General features: G+C 45.2%; 1 protein-coding gene across 1 annotated transcript in view; it reads right to left on the bottom strand.

Moving 5' to 3' along the window:
* Window positions 1-17,972, bottom strand: part of LOC144165042 (uncharacterized) — a 71,353-nt gene that overhangs the window by 46,366 nt on the left and 7,015 nt on the right. Inside the window, exon 3 of the mRNA XM_077695200.1 lies at window positions 6,441-6,506. Within this exon, the coding sequence (XP_077551326.1) occupies window positions 6,441-6,506 (66 nt within the window). The remainder of the gene's footprint in view (window positions 1-6,440; window positions 6,507-17,972) is intronic.

The raw sequence follows: 17,972 nt of genomic DNA, 5'->3' as shown, positions 1-17,972 counted from the left end.
CAACTTCGCTTCCCTCCTATCACGTTTCGTCGACTGATAGCACCGCTGTCTCTTTATTACCGGTTCTCTTATTGCTGCGCCAAAATAACCAGTTAATCGTACCCGCTCCTAGAGCCTCGCGGCATAGTCATTATAACGCTGCTTACGCGCCACGTGTTCACACTACAACTCTTCAGCGTTCATTTTTTGCTCATGCAGCAAACGACTATAATAATCTCTCTGTCAACATGGCCGTTCTTACCGATAACAGTCGTGTTAGGTATGCGATAGCAGAATTCTGCCCTGATATGTAACCATCGTTTGTTTCACACCTTTCCACTATTTTTCTTTGCCTTTTTTTTCCCACCCCTCGTGCAATGCCCCCCCAAGAGGTCCATGAGGTACAAATAAATAAATAAATAAATAAATAAATAAATAAATAAATAAATAAATGAAGTCACTAATAACCTGCCTGGTGAATCCCTATATTACCGGGGTACTCAAGAAAATATATAAGGCGACGGTCAATCATTTTGTTCAAGAGGTAAGCAATTGTTCAAGCCGTAAGTGCAACTTTGAGCTCCTGCTTGATAAAAGGGCAATTATAGCCAACCTTAGATTGCCTTTTGTCAACTATGACCTTTTGCTCATGATTTCTTGTGTGTCAGGAAATTACTTGAATAGGGAGCTGAGCTCTATAAATTCTCAAAATTCCCGCCTAGAGCATTCGCTTGGTTTTGTAAAGTGTCTCTGTGCTGACCAGATGGTGCATAACTGTGCTGCTTTCTGGGAGTGCTTTTATTCTTCTTCGTACTTTCCGAGTATCAGTACATGATGAGATTGATGACACAAACGTATTCCAGCCTTCTCTCTGTGCAATACCACAAATCCGTCTGCCGTTGGCCTTCGTCTGCACGAAAAGAAACAGGTTCTCAGTCGTCGGGCACCTACACCAGGCACTCCACCCCTTATTCTGTTCCTTACGGGCCAGCCTGCAGTCATTGCACCAAGGTTTTGGCTTAGTAACAAGAAGACTTGGAAATGTAGTTTAGTGCAGCTTCGATAATATGGGTTGTTAGAGTCTCAGCAGTATCATCAATATCAAGGTGGTTTATACGTGTATAGTGAAGTACCCCTTTTTTGTTCCTTACGGGCCTGCCTGAAATCATTTCACCAAAGTTTTGGCTTAGTAACCCTACTAGACGAAGTGTTGGGAATGAAATTTAGTGCAGCTTCGATAACATGGGTTGTTAATGTCTCTGCAGTATCATCAATATCAAGGTGGTCTATACGTGTACAGTGAAGTTCAGATAATTCTTTGGCATTTTTCTGGTCTGCGGCATCATCCTTGAAATTTGTGGGCGCAGAGTTCTGACGTATCTAGGACTGTAAGGATTATCTAAAATTATTATCTGAGGATTATCTAAGGCTACCTAAGAGTGCAATGATGACGAAAATTATCACTGTCATGCCTGTTCTTTATTATTTTCCACTGAGGTGCTGGAAATAAAACCAGAGAAACAGTTGCCAGATCTTTTCAGGAGTGCATGGTGTGTTGCGTTATAGCAGGTTGGCTCTTCCTGTTCAATTAGCACGATCCTAGTGATAGAAAAACTTTTTCCTGAAGGCATTCTCAAACATGAGTGCGTGCAGAAACTCAATGTGGGTGGTTAGCATTGGAATAACCGACCGCTAGGTAGGGCTCTAGTAGCTGATGAATTGACCTTTCAAACTTCATACTAGAGAGGCCGTGGTCTAGAGGAATGTGCAATGGGTATACTGGTACCAGTTCGCTAAAATAATAAATCTGACCGCTATAGCCTCCTGATTTGTCTGTAGGGTTGAATTGTGGCATGGGATTAAGTTTTGTGCTACAATCGAACATCTTCCAGAGGACTGTATGCAACTGTTTAGGTATTTTTAAATATAAAATATTTCTTAAGACAGATGGTTTGGCTCGGCTTTAAATGAGTTTCTATGAGACGCATAAAACGTATTCGGTTTTGTCAGAGCCACTCATAGATATCATCTGAAATTTTCAAAAGGCTTCTGCAGTTCCAGCGAGCTACAGTATCGCCAAACACCAGCTTACGATATTACAAGGGCTCAAATATTTGTCGTGCTGCCATCCTTACAGGCTCACGACTCCATTCCAGGAGCCGTGACTCTAGGTGGCCTATGTTTTGTCCGGTCAATACAAGTGCAGCGCTTTTGTGATATTTCGCGCACGGGAGATCTCGCCGTTGTGTCGATGACTTTTTGTGAAGCCTCGAAAGTAGGGCTAGGCTGCCTGTTCGAGAAAGCACGCCTCAAAGCCCTCACCAGCACAGTAGTGCCAGCTAAAGGCCCAGCCTGGGCATCAGCGGTTACCGGAGCAACCTCTGACACTTCTTTTGGAGAAGATGCACGGAGCCACCGGCACCAAGGGGGGACGTACTGTACATTGGGGCTGGCTGGGAGGGTCACAAGGGGCACTCTAGCTGACTGTAGCTCTGCCCCCTGAGCCGCCTCACTGGCTAAGCTGCTGTGAGTTAAACACAGTCTGGCGTGGTTCTCGAAAAGTACTGTTCTCTTCGAACTTCAAAACAATTACCTCTATTCCCTTTCCAATGCGGATCATGAGCGCAAGTATGCGGCGTTGTGTAGTTTGCGATTTACATAGTAAGGTGGGGCTTTGCAGCTGTCATACGAGTGACCAGGAAGGCTACGCTTTGCACATACCGCCTTCCTTCGGCAGCTTGTCGAGCCATGACCAAGTCGCTGGCTGTTGTAACACTGGAGAGGGTTTGGGGTGTAAGGACGCACACGGATCTTAAGATAGCGTGCCACAACAGACTCAGGCAATACAGAGATAGTGAGAATTACATGGCTGGTAGGTATTTACTTTCTATCTTTACGGATCTTGATTCTTTTGACATTTATGACAATCTGACCATGAAACCCCTCAAGAAGGTCCAGTTTATACAAATTCATGAGAGAGAGACAGAGAGAGAGTAAAGGTTTCTTGATGTTGATGTTGGGCCTGCTACTTCCCTCTGGGGAAGGGTACTGGGGACAGAAAGAGAAAGGAATAAATATGGGAGGTCTGGGAAATGACAATGAAAGCGACAAATGAACTATGTACAAGGAGTAAAACCAATAAACGTCTCACATACAACTGAATCAGATGACTACAGTTCACTTTTCAGCAAATGACTAACGTCCATGAAAAGAAAAAAACTACTGAGACATTTCGCAGTATGTTAGATTTTGTCGCAACCTAGAGCCGAGAATCCAGAGAGGAGCCACGAAGAAATGTAAGCAGTGCTTGAACGGGTAGGCTTTGTTTCCTGTTGTCAGCACACGTGCTAAAAATCTTTTGTTCGGACAGAGGGCGAGTGTCGAAGCGTAGTAATGCTGTCTAAAGGTTCTTTCCTCACTAGATTACTTTGGACTAGCGCTAAGCAAATGTTCGATAGTCCCAGGACAACCGCAAAGAAGGCAGTCCGAGCTGTCCTCTCGTCCGATTGTGTGAAGATACTCCCGAGTCAATGCTGCTCCAAGACGCAGCCTGTGTAGCAATATCTCTTGACTTCGGCGAAGGCGAGGAGCATGACTGAGCCAGCACGTGAGCTCTCGATCGAGCTTGTGAAGGCGTTCATGACGATTCTGCGGGTCGGACGAATGCAAGGTTGCAGTTTGTTTACGTGCTCGGTAGAGTATCGCGTTACCATCCTGCCTTGTGATCGGTATAGAAAAGAGAGTTCCATTTTGGTGTGCCTGATGTGCTTCTGCATCCGCCAAATCATTTCCAGTGATGCCACAGTGATTTGGTATCCACTGAAGCACCACCGTGTGGCCCTTTTCATTCAACTCTTTAAACAGGATAGCAACATCAGTGGTCAGCTGATCGTACGCGCCTTGCTTCATTGGGTACCTTAGTACCTGCAGCGCTGGTTTGCAGTCACAAAAGATAATGCACTGCTGTGGCCTTTCACAAGAAATGTGCGGAGAGCTTCGCGTAAACCCACCAGTTCTGCTGCGGTAGACGACGTCCTGTGAGCAATCTTAAAACGTTGGGTAAGGTCCTTCCCCGGCATAACCACTGCCGCTGCCGACGAAGACGCCGTGACCGAGCCGTCGACAAAAACATGCGACGCCTCCCCGTAGATTTCACGGATGTAAAATAGTGAAAGTTGTCTTAATGAATCTTCATCAGAGAGTACGTTTCTGGCACTGTTCATAGATCGGTGGAGTGTTACGCTCACGGTGTTTTCACACACAGTGGCTACTTTGATCCGTTTTGCATACTGTTGGCTCCAATAGCTCCAGTCAGCCTTGTACCGTGCAAATGCATAAAGAGTTGCTGGATAAAAAACGTCTAAATAAACTGGTAAACATGAACTAGACTGCCTGGAGATTAAAGCAAGTGGATAAACTCGCAAAGGTTTTCCTCGAGAAGGACGCCGCAGCTATTTTAAACATGGCGTAAAAAAACTGTGTGATAACCATTTTTATGAGCTTGGCAAAGTACGCTAATTGGCGGACATTTCTCGATGACAGCGGTTAGTGGGACGCTTCGCTGTTTTTCCCGTACAGTGCACTTGGTATCGACGCAGACCATATTAGACACGGCAGCTTAACATTTCACCGGTTCACAAGGACAAAAAGAAGCATGCAAAATAAAATTTTACGTTGATAAGGTCAGGTCAGTGGTTACAAACATACTAAGGTATTGTAGAAAAGCGTAGGTGGGATAAACGGGAAGATGAATAGGCAAGAGAAAAAGCGTGATGAGCAGTTGCTGCCAGGCAATCTAGTGGAGCACAGAGATAGATGCATAGGTGTCACCCGTTTCCTTAATTTAGGGTGCACTGCCAGAAGATATGGGGAGTCGACTCAAGAGAGCCAACAAACCCCACCGAATCCACAGGGCACAGGTGACAAAGGGGGTGGCCGTCTGATGTGCGGCTTTCGCCGACCAGAGCGGCAAGAATGAGCAAGAGCCTTGAACAAAAAAAAAAAACAGTACAACGACTTATATTTATACAGGCGAAGTACTGTACAAGCACGAGGTAATGAATCGATAGTGACAGACAATTTAGATCGAATTCTCTAAATCAAGCAACATTTCAATATCAGGCAAAATTATACAACCAGGAGCGTTAACAATGGAGTATTACTAAGCGGAGCAGTTAACAAAAAAAGAAAACAAACAGTTCGATGTTTATGAGAGACAGAGTCCCTGCATATTCACCGACCGGGCCGGACAATGCACCGCTGTCGGAGGCGATTCGGCTACCTGGAAAGCGTGGCTTCGCTGTAGGCCAGGCCGTCCGAGACGATCACGGTCATTAGAGGCCCGGGAGCACGTTGGAGTCCTCCAGGGCGCGGGTCGCCGATGGTGTGATGTACAAACTGGCAGGTGCAGTTGTCAATCACGACGTCCAAACGTAGCTGGTTTGCTTAGGCGCGGCTTCTCCTTTTATAACCATGCCGGCGCGGAGGGGGAGAGCACAACACACAACGCGCCCGCCGCCGTCAGCGAATAACTTCACTCTTCTCCCTTCTAGAATATTCGACGCTCTTTAGAGCTGGCAAGGCCACGCGCACCTCCTCGAAAGTACTGGAAGCTTCGACGAAACCGGAGCGACGGGGGTTTTATTTTTGTTGTTTTCTTGCCGGCGCGCCGGCGGGTGATCATGTTACCGTCTCTTCGTTCGAGAAAGTTCCAGCGTTGTCTCGGCGCGAATAGAACCGGACTGAATGAATCAGACGAGTGTAAGAAGAATTAGGCGCTGTACAAATGAAATGAAAAATTTATAAGGCACTTTTAGACGTCGTACGCTCGAGTTTGTGACAATAGGTGACCCGTAATTTGAACCAACTTATCTCGAGAGATTCTACGATAAAACTTCTGTGAAAATTTGAATACATTGAGTACCAGAAATCATGGGTAAGCAGTTGCAGTAGGGGTACACCAATGTGCTTCACCTACCCCAATGGCTTAATTTTTAATCGAATAGGTGGTATTTCTAGGTTATGGGTCAATAAGCTAGGCTTCAATTGACAGTGCTGTTTATCTTATTTTTGTTTCTAAATCTTAACCCATAAGTCAGTATTTTCTGTTTATTCCGCATTACTACTCGCACCGAAGTGACATACAAACAACAGTCGAGCAGCTACACCAACCACAGGAAACTCTTTATGCACACACGCAGAGTTATGTTCCGTCCTGTGTTTGACCTTACTAGCACGTATTTGGCAGTAAGGTCAAACACAGGTCCAGATCGAATGTATTTGCTATTGTCTTAGTGTCTGCAAAGCTTTAGCTTAGTCTAGTGCAACTAATACATTTTCGTGTCAGTACGTATTAAAGGAATACAGTTGAGCGGTTTGTGTTTGCAAGTCTTAGAAACTGATACCAATAGAATGACACCCGAGGAAATAATCGCAAATAATCGCCATCGCAATCGACATACCAGAAAAGTAGCTTCAGGAGAACGCTCCGAACACGAGTCCAAACTTGTGCAGACGCTCGCCAAGAACTGAAATGAAACCAAAGCGAAACTTAAAACGTGCATTATAAAACACCTACACTAATGGTCGGTGACTTACTCGTACCCCGCGTAAAGGACATTAGACGCGATCAAAGAAGAACTGCTTGACATTCAAGGCTGACTTTCTCCAACGTGGCTATCTACCGTCGCACGTTAATAAAAATTCATACAGTCCTCTACACCACAGAATTTCACCCAAAGAAGTTTACACCTCTGAGTGATGTCTGACGTTGATAGCTCTCACACGTTCACAAAAGGATACCTTTTTGCATTTCAATTGTTGGAGGCTCTGAGTTTACACAACACAATGGAATGTCGTATGGACATCACAAATAACCTTGTAAATGAGCTGAACAGATCATAGACGCGGTTTATTTATCAAATAGCTGTTTTTCCGTCACATTGACTGTAGAAACAAGGTATTTTAGCTATTGTCATGTATAGCAAGTAAGCCTCTAAATAAGCTTCTAAGCGCGTAACAATTCAGTAGCTGTATTAGCACCGAAAGCTTGGCCAGAAGAAACTATTTTTTACTCGGCAGATGTGCGCTACAATCGAGTGGTTGTACAGGTACAATAAAGATTTTACGCAGAAAGAGTCTTTTATCGGCTCGTAGGCTTTTGTGCTGGTGGCTTTCGGTAGAACAAGGTCCATGTACTGGGCCTAAAGTTCTAGTTCACAGTACACCTGCACCACAGGATAGGTTAGCTCAAAGTAGCGCATTTCTCTTGCAATCAAGGGAGTTATTTTTAAAATTTACTTTTACAATTTTTCTATGGCACACGCTATGCTTTCTCTCTCTTTAACATCACAAATCTACAAATGTGAAACAGTCGCCCACTGTCTTGCCTTACACAATTCCAGCAGGCGTTTTAGGTACACCGTTAATATACAGTTCTGTGGCAGCAAAATACACTCGCACAGCACGAAGTGACTACCAAGCTTGATCAGAAACTCTTCATTAGCTAAATAGGCTTTGTACAACGCTTCGTCGACTAAGCATATATATATAGGGACTTACGAGGCGTAGCGTTGCAAATATAAACTAGGCGCCAAGTTCCATACCTTGCACTATACTCCTATCCGCCCCCATTTCCCATTTGCCCCCCGCACTGAATCCGTGCATTCCAAGTGCGCGACGTTCTCTTTCTGCATCATTCTTTACCTGCACATCTTACCCGGTGCAGAACGCCAGTCAGGCGGGGTAGCTGTCCGCGTCCCGTAATGATAGAAAAGGTATGTACTCCTCATAATATAGGACTGAAATGTATGATTATTTCATAAATTGCTTATGAAAAAGTTCCCATGCTATATAACAAAGAGAATAACATCATCCACGATCGACTAAACGTTTTTCTGCGAATGTAAATAGTGTCCGAAGATACTCTTCTTTCCCATTCCTGTGTTAAAACATGGCTACCCCATGGCACGTCCTTTTGTTCATTTCCAGTATTCCGGTAAGTCCAGCGCAAAATATTTCAACTTCCTTCTCGCCCCCCCCCCCCCCCCCCCTCAGAGATAAATGAATTCAGCAATATTACCTATACACCGAAGCCTCAACGTACTGTCCGTCAAGCTTCTGTCCGTCAGACAATTCGTCATGAAGTCTGTGACCCCTCTATCTTTGTCTGGTTACTGTGAAGAAGTTCTCCTTCCTACACAGCGGAAAGCATCAATGGCCGAAAATACATGCAGCAGAAATTCAGAGGGTCGTCTACTAATACGTAGCATTCTCAGGCCGCTTTTCTAGACTGCGAGTCTTTACTGCCACATTTGAATATACGTACCCAAAGATGTTGGGATATTTTAGTGTTCTTAAGTTCTCTTTGGGTTCTTTTTCCTAGTGATGTAACTGTATACCATTATAGGGATTACGCGCATTTAGTTCACAAATTATGTATTATGTATCTTCCCTCAGGTGCAAGGTGCATTACATAGTTGGTATGAATTCGCTACTTTGTATTCGTATTTTTAACGTTTTTTTCTTCGATTTTTTTAGTTTAGTATTCCTGCGTACAACACATTTATTAGGTGCATATTTATAATTTCGGCAGACAATTTCTCTAATCATTTGTATTTTTTCTGTATTTCTTATTTCGTGGTTATTGAAAATTCTGCTCTACCAATTACCTCTATTTACGCTATTATTACTATTAAATGTGCTACTTCCGCCAGTAATTCAGGAAATGCAGGGCGTTACACGGCTTGCTCATTTTGTTTATTTGTTATTAGTATTTCGAACGTTCTTTTGGGGGCTTTTTATATGTAGGTCCCCAGGTAGTCCATATTACTCCGGCGCCCTGCACTGCGACGTGCCTCGTCGCCTGCGTAGCGTAAGCGCGTCAAACCTCATTACCAAATCAATTTTTCATCCATTCCTCGTTTTTGGAGGAGATGTATAAGGTGCAGATTTTTTATTTCGTCGTATCATTCTTGTGAATTTTTCATTCTTTATTCTTTTGTGATTTTTTGTTATTTGAAAATTCTGTTCTACTAATTATCTCCATTTGATGATGGTTGGATGTTAATGGTACAAGGCGAACTGGGGACCCACTTAGTGTAGCTAGTATTGCTACACTAGTATAGCTGTACTAGCTACTGCTACTACTACTACTAGCTACTACTACTAGTAGCTACTAGCGTAGCTACTACTAGCTATACTAGCTAGTATAGCTACGGCTAGTATAGCTGAAGTGTCTCGTTGTGGTGGGTTCGATAATAGGTGCTGGTGGAGTGGGAGGTGAATGTCGTTGGTGCTGAGGTGGCGTCGAAAGCCCAACATGTTGCAGGGGTAAGCATCGACGTCATGAAGATGTTGAGTTAATCGGGACCGGACCGTTTGTTCTAGGAGTTTGCCGATACAGGTGGGAAGGAAATGGGTTTGCGTTTTCGAGCATTTAGGGGTTTATGGAGTTTTGGGTTTAGGGTAACGGTGGCTGTGTGGCAGGTATGTGGGTGGGTAATGTTAGCCCAGCAGTCGTTAAAGTGTTGGAGCAAAGAATCGATTATCGATAGACGCGGTGGCGAAGTTGCGGAGGGATGAATATGTAATACCTTCTGGGCGAGGGGTGATGTTACAATGTGGGTGGTGCAGGACGGCCGTAACCTTTGCTTTTGTGAAAGGAGCGTCTAGTTTTGAGTCTTTTATAGCGCCCCCAGCACTTGTACGGCCGCAAACGATGCTCTAGTCACTAAGAATTATACGATTTATGTTAAACGCTTGATTATCCCGCCAAATCGTGTATTTCTTGAGGTCGTCTGGACTGATGTCACAAAAAAAAACAGGTCTTCAAGCGAACCCGAATGCGGCTCTAGGTTTTCAGAGGGCTACAAAGCATTGTTTACTGCCAATCCTCCCAGATGGCGCCACAGTACCACAACTGATCTTTGCCCGTCTTTTTTTTTTTTTTGTAGTCGACCATATTTGCACCTGACTCGTTCTTGTTACAGTAGAAAGTACTCGTTTTGTGAAATATGGGGTATACTCGACAAACAGCGTGCGTAAGACGCTGTCGCTTGCGCCAATCGGCCTGTGTCGTGTCATACAACCGGAAAGCGCCATACTGATGTGCAGCTATAACAAGCCTAGTGTCCGCAGTACAACAACAGCGCGTTCTGGTACTTGTTTTTTTACGCTTACTTTCGTAACCCCAGCATTCTTTCTTCTATGAAATGAATATATGCATTACATTTGAGCAAAAATAGCTCGTGCTGCAAGGATATAGGCCCTGCAAAACTTGTGTTTTGTTTTCCCAGCCCCAGCCAATCGCGCAGCTCGGCAGTATGGCATTATACGTTCTGTTGCGGGAAATGAGGTAGTGACTCGCACGGCCATTCCCTTTTTTTAATTGCGAAGCATTTACGTTAAAAGTAGTGTTCCTATGATTCTAACGAGGCGTTACAGGCGTTTGAATGAACGAAAGTGGTGTTTTATCTGCATGGCCCCTTTAAATCCAAGGGCTTTTTGAAGGCGAACATTTTCCTTATGTAGATTTGGAGGGATACGCGCGAGTGCTAACACTATGTGGCGCGTTGTTTCTGTTTCTTTTCGACAGACCACGCATACCCCATCTTTTTGTGTATACCTCCCCAGAAACCTCCTAGTTCTCAAGCAACCTGTCCTAGTTTCAACAAGCAAAGCACTGCCCTTGGAATTACAGCAGAAGTATTTTTTTTCTGATGTCCAATTTCTCAGCCTTGTACATCTCTAACGACGTGTTAGATTTCATTTTTTCTCTCCACTTATTTGTTTCTACGTGCCTTGTCTCTTTTGCGGTTACCTTGGCTGCATTGGATTCTCCACTGTTCTTTCCGCATTTCATCGTTAGTCTTCTAGTCTTTTGTAGCCACTGCGAGTTCACGCTTTTCCTGTATAGGAACATAAAAACCATAGCTGTCCACCTACGCTGACCCATTGCTCTGAGCTTCTTCTGAAAACACATTTTACTCTGCGCTTCTCGAACTTCAAACGACGCCCAGACCGTATCTCCCTGCACTGCTTCGTTAGTTGTTTTTCCATGCACTCCTAAGGCCAAACGGCTTACCGTTCTCTGGTTTACTTCAAGGCCTACTAGGGCGTCTGATTTTAAGCAGTGTACTGCATTCGCAAATGTGAGACTCTGAACCATTGCTCCTTTCCATAGTGAACTCCTACTTCACATTTCTTATACCCCCACAGAGCTCTACGCTTCATTATAGCTGTGTTTCGCTTTGCTTATCCGCTTCGTTTATCCACACCCCAAATATTTATATATCTTGACTCTTGGCAATTAGCCATCTACATTGACACTGAATTAGTGCTAGTGTCATTGAAAACCATTATTCCCGATTTTTCTACTCTAAAATTTATACCGAGGGCAGTGGTTTCCTCACGACTAATATTTGATTGTAGGGGTTTAACGCGCCGACGCAACGCAGGCGATGAGGCGCGCCGTAGTGGAGGGCTCCGGCTTAATTTTAACCACCTGGGGATCTTTAACGTGCGCCGAAATCTCGTACACACGGGCGTTTTTGCTTTTCGCCTCCATCAGAAAAGCGTCCGCCGCGGCCGGGAATCGAACCCGCGACCTCGTGCTCAGCAGCGCAACGCCTTAGCCACTGAGCCACCACGGCGGGTCACGACTAATATTTACGAGCCGTTGCATATCGGTCTGGTTATCAGCTAATAGAACAATGTCGTCTGCGCGTAACATTCCCGGAATACACTTTGTACCACTTCTTACAAAATATGCGTTATGTTGAATTCTAATTGACTTTCTTCTAATTGTTTTCTGGCCCTGCCATGTAAAGCATAAACAGTATTGGGCTCAAAGGGCATCCCTGTTTTATCCCTGCTGGGTGTTGACCTGCTGTGGGCATTTGCGCCCTTCATATGTCAGCTCCGCTCTAATATCTTATAGACTGCTGTAAGGAACTGTATTAACTCGCCACCTAATCCCTCCAGTTTCAGCATTCTCGGGAGCAGTTCTCTGTTTACGTTGTCGCATGCCCCTTTAATGTCTAAGAACGTAATTCATAATGGTTTATTCTACGCCTTCGCAATTTTAATGCACTGTGCTATCAGGAACATATCATCCAGTAGCCTGCTTGTCTAAATCAATTCTGGGGTGCCCCAAGGATTTTATTTTCTTCCATCCATGGCTGAATTTCTGATTTTATCGTCTGCATTACGAATCTATACACCACTGACGTTATTGTGAGGGGTCTGTATCAATCAATGCCGGCTTTGTTACCTCTGCCTTTATACAGGGTGTCCCAGCTATCATGCACCAAGTTTTAAAAAAAGAGTAATGGCGTAACTCGAAGAAAACCTATTTAATAATGTTTGCAGTACTGTGAAGAAGCGGTGACTAACTTTTTCGTTAATGATACTTAACTAATTATTTCTAATTAATTATCTAACTCGATAATTACTGTCCTAATCACTGAAGTGTCAATGAGGCATTTGTAGGTATCGACGATGGGCATCTAACTGCGGTATTTTCAGCGACGAACTAATTGCGTACTCATTTATTCTGGCTGATAAAGAAAACCCGCGAAATATGAAAAATACCACGTGACGGCGCATCCGCGCGCATTGTAAAGCAGCGTCCCCAAATAAGCTGATTGAAAGCAACTGCTTCCGGTGTTACTCACCCGAAGAGACAGCGCATCACTCTGATAAGGCGCGTGTGCAGATAAGGCACAAACTCGGTGGCGATTTCTTCTTTCTTTCTTTTGTTTATTTCATTCTGGCTAACTCAGAGACAGCCTGTTTGAGGGCGTTGCTTTACGATGCGCGCGGACGCGCCGTCACGTGGTATTTTTCATATTTCGCGGGTTTTGTTTATCAGTCAGAATAAATGTGTACGTAATTAGTTCGTCGCTGAAAATACCGCACTTAGATTCCCCTCGTGGGTACCTACAAGTGCCTCATTGACACTTTCGTGATTAGGACAGTACGTCGCGAGTTAGATAATTAATTACAATTAATTAATTAAGTCTGATTAACGAAAAAAATGCTGCCCGCTTCTCCACAGTACTGCAAACATTATCCACTAGGTTTTCTTCGAGTTACGCCCATACTCTTTTTTAAAACCTTGGTGCATGATAACTGGGACACCCTGTATATTAAATTCATTCTACTTTATAGCCAATCCACCGGTATTTGTCTGGTTTGTATCACCTTTTCTGTTGCCCTCATAAAGGATGCCTTACTTTTTGGTCCAAGCAGCTTTATCATCTGCATTGGTATTCGGTCTGGCACCACTGCTGTTGGGGGGGAAACCTTTTTCTCTGCTTTTTTTCCAATCAAGGTTGCTGAAACTTATTCCCCTTTTCACAGTCTTCTGTGGCGCTGATGTTTTCGGTGCAGGCTTTCCTACTTCTATTTCCGTAGACATCCCACTAACCCCGCGATGAATAGGCGTCAATGCCTGTTCCCCTTTGGATGTTTCCTTTCCTCATGAATCAAGAATTTTTGATGGATATCATGTCTTGAGCTTAGTCTATTTACATGGTTCCCGCGAAAGGGAACCCCCGTCAAAGAACCCCGCCAAAGGCACTGCCCGCTAAAGGCACCCCAAAGGGCTCCATAATTTCCCCCACGCCTATCAATGTAGCCTTAATACCCCTTGCCCGGCTCTACAACAAATACCCACACCACAGAGCGGTTTGTACGCTCACAACATTACAGTATGGATGTCACGCGCCAGCGACGCGCATATCCAACAGCGCTCGAACTAGCGGCCACAACAATGACAGCTACAGCAGGACTGCCCTGCTCCTCCCAAATCACAGCTCCTTCTGCTCCCATCCAGCCACCGAACCAAACAATGGACACTCAACATCCAAGTCGCTTTGTGGGACTCTGCCATACAACTAGCCAACTAGATTTACATAGTAGGGCTCCCTATGCAACAAAATCAACTAACAGACACCACGCACCTACTAAAGACACACGCAGCCCAAATATCGGAGCTCCTATGGCCCGTCACCGGGCGAGGACATGACCCACGGGAGTCAAATAGCCTCAAGATCACCCACGCCCTCTTGACCCCACGCATCACGTATACGCTATATCTCAAAATCACTCGCACTTAAGTAACCCAAAGCGAGGCCATACAACGCGCACTATATCGTCGTAGGCTGCAGCTACCTCCCAGCGCTGCTTCCGATGCTCTCGTTTACACGTGTACCTTTAAAGGAGTACTGACACGAAATTTCAAAGCTGAGATAAGTATGTAAAACGCTTCCTTTTTATCAGGAGATATCTCCCAGCAAGTTTCAACAGCAACTGTTCAGCGAAACATATTTAAAATCCGTTTTAATCTTCGCCCGCACGAGAAAGCCCAGAGCGGGCCGACGTGACATCATCTGCTACGTGCCCCAAACTGCCGACGTCGGGGCTCCCGTGACGAAGCTGACGCGCTGGCTGTGGTTGGCGCGCGCTGCTCGGGCGTGTGTACACGTCATGGTTCTGGGACTGACGTCATGCTGCCCGGGTCTGTGGGGACGGCGAAGACCTCGGCGGTCTGGGCGCGCGCGTGCGCTCGCTGGCGCGCGCTTCCAGAGAGGCAGCGATACGGCAAGAATGGTGACGCCATGCGATACATGCTGTCATGGCGGCCGCTCGGCGTTTTTTTGTAGAAACCGAAACTGGCACGAATAAACGACGCCGTAAATGAATGTTTACGCTGCGCTCGACCGTCTCATCTGTCATTCTATGATTAGTGGGCTGGTAGGCACGCATAGCAGCGAAAAAAATGTAACATAAAAATTTCGTGTCAGTACTCCTTTAACACACCACCCGAGCGTATAAAAGCACGACAGGCTCAACTATCCCGCCTTACCCTAACCCACACCGGAAAAAACCACCCCATTCTCCCTCAAAACTAACCAGCCCATCCAGCACTCCCCAATCCTCCTCATCCCTCGAGAAAATCGAGTGCTTCTCTATCCCCTGCAACATGCACCCCACCTATCACGCAAACCATCACCTGGCGCGAGCACAATATTCTCACGAAGCCACAGACGACGAAGTTGTCTTCAAGGAAAACAAGTTTATTGGAGCGAAGTTGTGCTCCCATAACAACTCCAAGAATACACAGGCGGTGAAGCAGCTCAACATAGTGACATGCGAAGGCGAGCGTCTTCAACGATTCGAAAGCCGCGGCATCTGCTCTGCGGGAATTTATCACTCGGCGTGAGGGTTTCTCGAATAGTCGAATTGTATCCAGAACACTGTAGATCAACGAAGATTGTTCTAGGCTGGTGACGCTAGTTCGAAGCCTATGAAAAGAGATAACACGTGCGGCATAAAGAATGGAACATGTGCTTCACTTGTACCACGGATACCACAGATAACATAGCCCTGCGCAGCCTGTCGGCAAAAACGAATCATAAATAAACCCCAAAACATGGGTCGTGGCAATATAATGCCAAACACTTACCCCCTTCCTCGTTAATGCTTCAAAACAGCAACGCCGCCATACATACGTCATAGCAGCAGTAAACCGTACCCAAATTACCTCTACCACAGCCACCATACGCCCGGCTCATCTCCGCGGCGCAGTGAAAGTAGCAATTGCACTGGCCACCCCTTCCAACCCAACCCACACCCTCCTATTAGGAATTCACAAAGGGATGTTAGCAACGTCTGCAGTGGCATCACTTGCCCCTCGCTCACACATTCTCTGCCCCCGTGACTCTCCTCTTGAACGCACTATATCCATTTTGTGTGCTCCTGGCCATACGAGCTTTGGCGGCGCGGATATGGCCCACGAGACGCCCCAAGCTTTGATACACCGGGCTCCCCAACCCGGCCCCCTTCTCACTTCCCAGCCTACGCATTACCTAAAGCCACCACTCATCTTCCGGCAAATCGCTCTCGATCACAGGCTTTCACGCATCACCCGTTCACAACATCACCCCTCGTTATCCCCCGTAGAAATAGCACTCTGGATACAGATCCAAACGCCCTCAATCCATCCTCACAAACATATTGCCATCCCTCTTTCTCACACCCGTTTGTCTAATCTGCGGGGACTACGAAGATACCCCGCCACGCCATCCAGCACCGCTTCCTCTTCCCCTACTCAACCCCCCCTCCCCCAACTCCTGGTGGTCTGGCCTCACGCCGCAGTCGAACGCGCAGTCAGTGCGCCCTCGTGTACAGGGCCCGGGCCCCCAGAGCTCCGCTTCCACGGCTCAACTGTCCCTACTAAGCCTGGCCACAAATGAAACCTGTTCCTCTCTCTGTCTGACTGTTAAAAGCAATTTTTCTATAATACCCTGCCCAGCTTGTAGGCACGTGATCCCAAGAAAGTTTTGAACGTGGTAAATACTAGGGAATACAGCTGCATTTCTTCTAACGATGAATCGGATCAGCCTATACCACTCGCCGATTGCCAGTCAAGTTTGAAGAATGTCTTTTCAACTTTCTTCTCACCCGCATGGTCTACAAATGAACGCCTGACCTTTCACCGACGGATTTTCCTTCAATGTTTCCTATTGCCATCGAATCAGCCGGAGTAGTGAAGTTTATTTAATCCTTAAAGTTTTCACCGCCCTCTGAGCCCAGTAACTTTACCTCAAAATTCTTAAAACAAACTGAAATGTCTCTTCTATCTCCTTAGAAAATATCTTATAGCAATCATTAGCCCCAGATCCGCTTCCCAGACATTAGAAAATCAGGAAGATGGTCCCCCTGTTTAAATGAGGTGACAAAAATTCTCCACTTAACTACCACCACATTTCGTTAACAAGCGTTCCTTGCAAACTTTGAGAGCATGTATTGTACACCGAACTCTTCCGCTTTCTGGAATCTAATTAGTTGTTTGTTTAATCTCAACGATTTCAGTGTTCAAATTTATGCGAAACACATTTTCAGCGCTTTACACACTTTACACACTTTATTCTATATTTGACAAAACATCCACGGTAGACTGTGTTTTTCCGGATCTTTCGAAAACCTTTGATAAAATTGATCATCGTTTCATACTGTTGAGTTTCCACGCTGAAGATAGATCCAAACCTATTAACCAATTACATTAACGGTGAAAATAATCCAAAATTATTTTTTCACTGACCACTTTCAGTACACTACTGTGAACAACTACGATACCCCTTTTGTTTCTGTAATTGCAGGTGTGCCACAGGACTGAATTTTAGGTCCACCAGTGCTTTTATTGGTCATTAATGAGCTTCCGAAATGTTGTTTCATGTCGTATCCAGCTCTACACTTACGACTACGTCTTTTATCAAGAAATAGAGAATGATGCTGACCAGCCTTTGCTGCAGTCAGATACAGATGGTGTCCTGTGATGAAGCGAAACCTGGAAAATGTATTTGAACCCTGCAAATACAAATAAATGCGGTTTTCTCGACAAAACGAAGAATGTTCAGTATACAACCTCAGTGGCAGCCCAGTTGGAAACCGTCTCATGTTATCGGTATTTAGGCGTAATTATAACTTCAGCTCTCACAGGAAAAACGCACATCGAATACATAACCAGTTATGCCAACCGCACATAAGGTTACCTCCGGCGAAACATCCGCAAAGTCCAGGTTCCATTAAACCTGTGATTTTTCAAAACTCTTGTGACACCAAAATTAGAATATGCGGCGTTATTTTGGGTTCCGAATCAAGCTTTTTGAAACACCCCCTTGAACGTGTCCAGAATAAAACGCTTCCCCGTTTTATCCTTACAACTTACAACAGAAACGCTGGCGCAACACCAACGAACTTAACTGTAATGGCCGCCGTTATCCTAACGAAGAAAAGTTTTCCGCCTCTGCCTACTCATTAAAATTTAATACCAGCAGTGTTTAGCCAGTCACATGATCTCAAGGCTATCCTACCGCTCTTCCCATGTCGACCACGCGTACCATGTTGCAAATATTTTTTGCCACAAAAACCAAACTTCCACATTCCCGGTGATATGGCATGAAAAGTCGATTCAAATGTTCTTTTAC

The sequence above is a fragment of the Haemaphysalis longicornis genome, unplaced genomic scaffold (assembly GCF_048455015.1).
Source record: "Haemaphysalis longicornis isolate Haplotype H1 unplaced genomic scaffold, Haemaphysalis longicornis Haplotype H1 scaffold_14, whole genome shotgun sequence".
Classification (NCBI taxonomy): domain Eukaryota; kingdom Metazoa; phylum Arthropoda; class Arachnida; order Ixodida; family Ixodidae; genus Haemaphysalis; species Haemaphysalis longicornis.
This window is presented reverse-complemented; position numbering and strand designations above follow the sequence as displayed.